An 8129-nucleotide genomic window follows, 5' to 3' on the forward strand; every position below is an offset into this window, starting at 1 on the left:
TTACAGATCGTAGCGTTTTACATTTTCTCGAACGTATTCCAACTCGCTCTTAACAATTTTATCAATTTTCGGAATAACGTTTAAAATTATTGTCTCCTCTTTTACACGTTATACGGATTCAAAACTGTTAAAAAATTATTCTGCTTTGAACACAAGGCGCGCAAAAGTGCTTCCCGTGGTTGACGGTCGCACGCGCAATTGAAGCATCTCGTTGAAAGTATATAAAATGTCGTCGAAATACGCGCGTTATCGCGTCCGGACGTGACGTTCGTCGCGGCTCGTAATTATGTAAAATGGTACAACCGTTGGGTGTAAATTAATTATTATCAAGCATAGAGGGTGCGTCAAGCGAATAACGCGCTAGGGGTACGCTATGCGCGTTTTCGAAAATATCGCAATTCGCGCCAAATACGCGCGCGGTACACGCAAATGTGCAACCACGATTCGCGCGAATCCGCGTAGCGAAAACGCGCCTATAGCCGTCGCACACAGCGGCCCAGCGGGGCCTAGAGTGAGTCTATAGTAATTTTTAATCCGCGTTCACACAGCAGCGGCAGCGGCAGCGGGAGTAATAATTACAAGTGGCGCTTTCGTCGTTGGCGCTTCAGCGCCACGCGTTCAAAGGGTTGGGGGCGCATACGCGCATATTCGTGTTCAATCGTGCGATCACTTTGGTGCGTAGGTACGCGTATACTTGTTCTCCATTCCTTTCATTACATTAATTTTTTGAAACTTGTATATGTAATTTTATTTTTATTTATTTTTCAGACAACATGAGCGACGATTCCAGCATTAGCGGCGACGCGTCAATTGACCCGCCAATCGCGGTATCATCGGCGTCCGACGAGGACGAGTGGAGACCGAGGTGGAGACCCGACGACGCGGACGCGAGCGAGACGAATTCATTGAGCGAATTTTGGATAAGCGAGACGAACCTGCTCCGCGAGCGATACTTGCGATGCGTCGTCGGCACGCGAAATCCCGCGGAGGTCCTTACGACTTCCGCCGCTCCCTATGATTTGGTCCATCCCAACTCGGACCGGCTGCCGGACCATTTGCGACGTCCCGTCGCGGCGAAAAACACGCCGCCGTTTTGCTCGGCGTGCGAGCACAATCGACAAATGCGGCGGGAGCTCGACAATTTACGTCGGTCGCGGGCTATGGAGCGGCGCCGTATGGAGCGGCGCCTGCAGCTGCTACGGCGTCGACGGCAGGAGCGGCTGCAGCTTTATAGGGACGAGCTGCAGCGGCGTCAGCGGGACGAGAAGCGCCGCCGTTGTGATTCGTAGGGTGGTAAGTGTGCGATAAATGTCCGCAATACGCGCGAGTCCTTTTTATCACTAACAATTTTTTTAACATAAATGTTATTACTTACATTAATTTTAATTACATTGTTAAACGTGCTCAATAATTTTTGTTTTTAAAACGTACAAAAGTTACCAAAGCAATAACTGCGAACGATTACTTTTTTAGCGCGTGGGCACATTTTTCTTTCGCACGACGCTGATGAAAACTTAGCCGAAACTTGCGGCGGCTCATCTCTGTGTAACAGGCCCGCGTACGTCCGACGGCCATCGCACACATTGGAAAAAATATATATATTTTGTGTACGTTGCGTAATATAAAATGCAATATTATCCAATATTATGCTGTGTATTATTATTTTATACCTATTATCAGTTATACTATGTAAACGTATGAAATTTTTTAAGATATTTTAAAATTTTTACATTTTTAGCGATATTTGATGCTTATAATTCAAAGATTGAGACAGTTAATTATTGAAAATAACTGGCACACAGTCATCAAAAAACACGTCAATGTTGTACATATATTACTAATTTTATATTATATACGAAAAATATCAGGACTCCAGGCGTTTATGTCAGGGCGTCAGATATACGCATACGCGCAAGCACGAATTGTTGTCTAAAGCAAGTAGAGGAAAAGCACGTTCCACACCCGACGGCGATCCTCTGAATATGTTCACCATTTCCAGAGGTATTATACTTTCCTCTCGGCCCGATCGGACTTTTGTCCTCGCGCCCCCCTCCCCTTCCCTACATCTTGAATAAACGCCAAAGACGTACAAATATTGCAAGGGATCGTGGAAATTTATTTATATCTTCGCAGCCAGAGAGAGAGAGAGAGAGAGAGAGAGAGAGACTCGTTACGTAAACTACCAACCGTCGTCGTCAATGTATACTATAATATATATACATACCCAGGAGAAAGAATTGTCTACGTGCACTCGGTGAGTCTCTCGTCCTTTTGCTTTTCTTCGAAACTTAAATTGCTTTCAGCGAATTTTACGATTACACACGTTCTCGGTATGAAAGTATGGTTGAAATCGCGCGCACTTGTACGAGAAAGAAAAAAAAAAGAAAAAATTATACGTATGACGTACGCGTGGTTTTTATAAGGCGGCACGTAAACATTTCTCTAACGTCGTCTATATTTACTTGTCCTATAGATATATGATGTGTATATAAAGTTTCATCGAAAACTTTTCATCGAAAACTCAACCGAAAGGTTTACAAATGCCATATCTCGTCCTATACGAAACGATTCAAAAGTAACTTAATTTTAAGTTTTCAAATTTAACGCAGTTTATGTATCTTTGGCCAAACTGACATATATATTGTTACGCCCGTGCTGTCCTCGTGTCGCGCGTATATGCGAGTCGCCCGTTATTAATGTCGCGTCGCGAACCGTCCTTAGTGACGGATGCTTGTTTACTAATATTGATTGCGTGATGCTCAATTAACTATTGATTTTCCTGTCATACCTGATGTTCAGATTTACTCTGGGACGCGTCTCGTTCGGACGTGTCGTCCCGAGCTCCTCTATTATACCGAGAGTCGTAATAAAGAGCTACTGATTTTCTAAACGAGTCATCTTATTTGTGCGAGAGTGTCGTGACACGCGCCGCGAGTGTGAAAGTGAGTGATTGTGTGGCGAACGTTCGTCGGCGCGTAACATTTTGGGGGCTCGTCCGGGATCGGACGAGCGAGGATCGAACGAGCGAAGATCGGACGAGCGACGATACAACGGCCATGTCCAGCACAAGGAAGCGGCTGAGGGAAGCGACTCCGCAGTCGGNCGCTACGGAGNCGTCAGCGGNAATTGTGACTCTCCAGGCCGTCATAGGAGAGATCCGTTTGATGCGCGAGGAACACGCACGTAGGGAGCGCGATTATGCGGAGACGTTCCGCCGCCAGGAGGAGGAGCTCTGCCGTCTCCGCGGGATTATCTCCAACACAGAGCTAAGTCATTCTAATAATAGAGCGTCTGGAGACTCGGGGACGCGAGTCGCGGGCGGCGCGGGGGGCGCGAGTCACACGCAGAAGTATCGCGTTCTCGAACGGCGCGGAAGCGCGAGACGCGCACGCGAGTGGGGGGGACGCGATCCCGAGAAACGCGGGGAACGCGAGTAAAAGCGACTCACGCCCGGCCGAAAGAATCGAGACGCACAAAGAAATATCGCGCGCTTGACCGAAAAAAACTTGACCGCGGGAAATGCGGGCGAAAATTTGTATCGGGTAGGCTCAAACGTGGCTAGCGTCGGGAATCAGATTTCGTACGCAAGTGACGCTGCCGCGGGAGCGGGCCTCGGGCTCGGCTATAAAGTGAAGCCCGATACGTATGACGGGACAGTCCCACTTCATGAATATCTGTCACAATTTAATCTAATTGCGCGAGCGAATTCTTGGAATAACGCGATGAAAACTGTTGTGTTAGCCTCGAGTCTGAGGGGAAAAGCGCGTTCCATTTTAGAGACCGTGCAAGATGTCGACTGTCTAGATTTTGCAGAGCTGAAAACGAAGCTCGAGCTACGCTTTGGGGAGGGTCATTTAACGCAGAATAGTTACTCCGCTCTCACCAATCGCAGACAGAGATTCGGGGAGGATCTAGCTACTCTCAGTTCCGATATTGAGCGTCTATCTCGTCTTGCGTATCCCGAGTGCCCCTATGAGATCCGGGATAAGATTGCTTGTTTGCAATTCGTTTCGGCTGTGTCCGATATTTTTGTTCGACGTACGTTGCAAATAGAGGGGATAACCTCATTAAGTCGGGCAGTCGAGCGAGCAAAAGCATTGAAAATAATTCAAGGGGACAATTATGCTCGAGAGAAGGAGAAGACGAATAAAAGTTTTCCGAAGGAGGGACAGAACAATAATTTTAATGGGAAAAAGGGCACGGAAGGGAACGGGAAACAAGCTGAAGAAGGAAAAAATGAGCAGAGGGGAAATTCGCGTGGCAGCAAAAACGCCAGTCGCGGTGAATGTTGGACCTGTGGTAAGACCGGACATTTCCGGTCCGAGTGCCCGCAAGAAAGGGGAAACACGGTTTAGTCAAACTTGGCGGGGAAGGTTTGGCTCGTATTGTTAATACCCCGTTTATTTTTTCTGAAAATGTTCTGTTAAATAAAACCGGTTTTAAACAAAGTAGAATTAAACCTTGTTGTTATTTTTGTTATGATGGAAAAATTGATGGGAAAGAGTGTTCTTTCAAGGTTGATACGGGCTCTGACGTATCCATTCTCGATAAGAGATTCGTAGAAGCAGGAAAGGAAAATCTCCTTTACAAGTTTTCAATGTCGGAGCTCCATTGGAGATAGTTCAGATGGACATTCTGGGTCCTCTTCCGTTGACGAAATCTGGGAATAGATTTCTTCTTGTCATAGTGGATTGTTTTACAAAATGGGTGGAAGCTTTCCCCTTGAGGAACATGAGGGCAAAAACGGTAGCAGAGATCTTTGTAAAACAGTTCGTTTCTAGACATGGGGTGCCTACTGAGGTACATACCGACCAAGGGCGGAATTTTGAATCAAGACTCTTCTCGGAATTGATGAAGCTGTTGGAGATAAGGAAAACAAGAACTACAGCTTTACATCCTCAGTCCGATGGACAAGTAGAGCGACAGCATCAGACCATAACTAATTATCTAGCGAAGTATATTTCGGAAAATCAAAGAGATTGGGATCAGTGGATCCCCATGTATCTTTTAGCGTACAGATCCTCGAAACACGAGTCAACTGGACTTACTCCTTCAGAATTATATTTTGGCCGAGATCTCAGATTACCTACAGACTTGTTGCGAGGGAATCCTTCGGAATTTCATGCTGAGGAGCCGCCACTGGTCGGAAATTTTGTTAGAAATTTGAAAGAAAAATTAGAGAGAATTCATACTAATGCACGGAAACAATTGGATTTGAAATTGGCTCGAATGAAGGCTCGCTACGATCGCGGAGTTAGAAAGGTTCTCTTTCAGGAGGGGCAGAGAGTCTGGTTTTTCAATCCCCGAAGAGTTAAGGAGAAGGCTCCCAAGTTGCAAAGCAATTGGGAGGGACCCTTTTTGATAATTAAGAAACTCAGTGACGTGGTTTATTGCATTCGGAAATCACCTCGTCACAGGAGTAAGGTTGTACATTCGGATAGACTAGTTATGTACTCTGAAAGGAAATTGGGTTGAGCAGTTAGAATAGGTCGGAGCCCGGAGGGTGGGTTATATTTATTGACAATCGTGTTTTCGAAATGAATGGTTAATAAATATTCTGAGGAAATGGGTTCTGGTTTTTCTTTAATGTTTTAATGTTTGGTTTTCCGTTACTGCGTTTAATGTTCTTTTCCTAGAGGGAGTCAGTGGTGCTCAAAGAAGGGACCTTGGCAGAACATCGGCCGAAGACTCCTCGAAAGAAGTTTTTTTTTTTTTAAGAAGACTGCCTCGCCCACGGTTTTTGAGCGTGGTTTTTCCGTGGGACGTTGAGCAAATGCTGAGGCAGAGACTCGGGGTGTCTGAAAAGACGTTGGGTCCACGCGAGTTTCCCCCCCCTTGTCTGAAGATTTGGGACGGCGTCGTGGGAAGCCGACAGCGAGGGATACGCCGGGGGAGCGGAGCAGAAGTCATCTTCGGACCGTGGAGGGGGAGCCTGGCCAGCTCGCCCCAAAAGAGGTTCGGGAGGAGACTGGCGTGCGGCTACCGGGGGCCAAGAGAAGCAGAGCCCGGTAACTTGGAGCAGCAGCTCGAGGAGGGCAAGGACTGTTTCGGCGCCCTGGGGCGCACAAAAGAAACTACCGCAAGTTGACTACCCTCCCGGATTGTCTGGGGCGACAATCTTGGAAGAGGGGGGGTAGTGTTACGCCCGTGCTGTCCTCGTGTCGCGCGTATATGCGAGTCGCCCGTTATTAATGTCGCGTCGCGAACCGTCCTTAGTGACGGATGCTTGTTTACTAATATTGATTGCGTGATGCTCAATTAACTATTGATTTTCCTGTCATACCTGATGTTCAGATTTACTCTGGGACGCGTCTCGTTCGGACGTGTCGTCCCGAGCTCCTCTATTATACCGAGAGTCGTAATAAAGAGCTACTGATTTTCTAAACGAGTCATCTTATTTGTGCGAGAGTGTCGTGACACGCGCCGCGAGTGTGAAAGTGAGTGATTGTGTGGCGAACGTTTGTCGGCGCGTAACAATATATTCGATGATTCAAATTCTTACATTAACTCGATGAAAAACACAGAACCACAGGTATGTCGAACGCGTCGAGTTAACGTAAGAATTTGAGTTGATTATAAATGTCAGTTATTGGTCAAACGTATACAACCTGCGTTAATTTATTCACTGACATAACAAAGAATTTGTCAAGTTTTTGAAATATATTGCGCGAGAAAGGTTTTAGAAACGGAGCTCGACTGAAAGATTTATATAATTATTTCACGCGTGAAACGATTCAGAGATAAAAATTGGAATAAAAGTTTTTAAAAATTATCTTTACGCGAAAGGTTTTGAAATACACTTCTATCGCAACATTTTATATATATGTCTATGTCAGAAGGCAGTTTTGACGACAATTTTTCATATAACATGGCAGTTTCGACGACATTTGGAAGTTTTAACGACGGTCGTCGAAACTACCTTTACACGGCTGAATATATATAAGTATACAGGGTGTCAAAAATAAAAGTAACCACCCGAATAGAGGGGGTAGATTGGGTCAAACTGAAAAGAAAAGTCTCGTACCATTTTGCAAAATTCGCAATAGTTAACGAGTTATTAAATAAAACGTCTGAGCGAATGCGCGCACAAGGAGCGATAGAGGCGGGCCTCGGCGGCTGGCTGGGCTGGCACGGTGCCCGGCGCGCGGCGAGCGGTGGGGGTCGAGAGACGAGTGGCGAGCGGGGCGCGGCGCGGCGCGGCGAACGTCGAGCGACTCGATGTTATACACTGCGACGAAAAAGTATTAGAGCCAGCCATACTTAACTTACGGTTATTCCTTCCCGGAAACGGGAATTTCCTTTGCGTAAACGGGATTTTGTAGTAACTTACAATAATTTACTCCGCGTAAACGTAGTAACAGTAGGTAGCACACGTATTGGCTATTGCATAGGCATTGCCGTAACGTCTTACGCCTTAGATAATATTAATTAGTTTAGTTTGAATTATGTGTAATAAAAACATTTAATTTTAGTAAATTTAATTATTTTGCATGTCAAAGTTTACGAGGTTTACCACAAGCCTTACTTTAACTTTTGTTTATGTTATAATAACTTTAATGGTGCGTGTCCACCTGCGACTAAAACTCTCGAGAGTAGCTCTCGAGATTGATTCTCGCAAATGGACATATTCCTAAAGAGTACCTATAACGGAGAATGAATCGCAGCTCTCGGCGAGCGAACTTTTCAAGACCTACTCGCAAATCGACACGACGTTATTTTACTCTCGGAGATCAGCTCGCCAAGCTCGAACGCTGTTCGTATTTTGAGAGCTACATGATGACACAAAGGAACTTATTGAATAATGCGGAAATCATGAACCATTGTAGAATACTACTGTGACAGAAATAAAAGTTTTTTTTAATTTTTATGTTTTGCGAATAAAGTGCGAAAAATTCATAATTTAAAGAATTAGATAAGAATATTTTTAATACATTCTCTGCTTATTACATGGTCAATAATTAGTAACACTTTAGTTTTACATACTTTGCACGTTTTAGTTACAGCGTTGAAATTAAATACATTTTTACATCGCAAATTAAGTACATTAAAAAAAAATTATTAAATATTTACATGTAAATATCTAACATCAAGGTATTTCGCAAACTGAAAACTAAATAATAATATTGCAC

At 44.9% G+C, this 8129-nt stretch overlaps 1 protein-coding gene across 1 annotated transcript; it reads left to right on the top strand.

The window, feature by feature from the left end:
- The first annotated feature begins 533 nt into the window (after nucleotides 1–533).
- LOC143904836 (uncharacterized) lies at nucleotides 534–6385 on the top strand. Its single transcript, XM_077419796.1, has 3 exons — nucleotides 534–674; nucleotides 769–1293; nucleotides 1474–6385. Exon 2 carries the CDS (start codon nucleotides 774–776, stop codon nucleotides 1287–1289), a length of 516 nt encoding a protein of 171 aa, XP_077275922.1. The 5' UTR covers nucleotides 534–674; nucleotides 769–773; the 3' UTR covers nucleotides 1290–1293; nucleotides 1474–6385.
- The last annotated feature ends 1744 nt before the right edge of the window (nucleotides 6386–8129 follow it).

This window comes from Temnothorax americanus, unplaced genomic scaffold, assembly GCF_048541705.1.
Source record: "Temnothorax americanus isolate GAGA-0224 unplaced genomic scaffold, ASM4854170v1 Scaffold59, whole genome shotgun sequence".
NCBI lineage: Eukaryota > Metazoa > Arthropoda > Insecta > Hymenoptera > Formicidae > Temnothorax > Temnothorax americanus.

Excerpts from the sequence above, each read along its gene's own strand:
- LOC143904836 (XM_077419796.1), top strand. The coding sequence starts at position 774 with ATGAGCGACGATTCCAGCATTAGCGGCGACGCGTCAATTGACCCGCCA.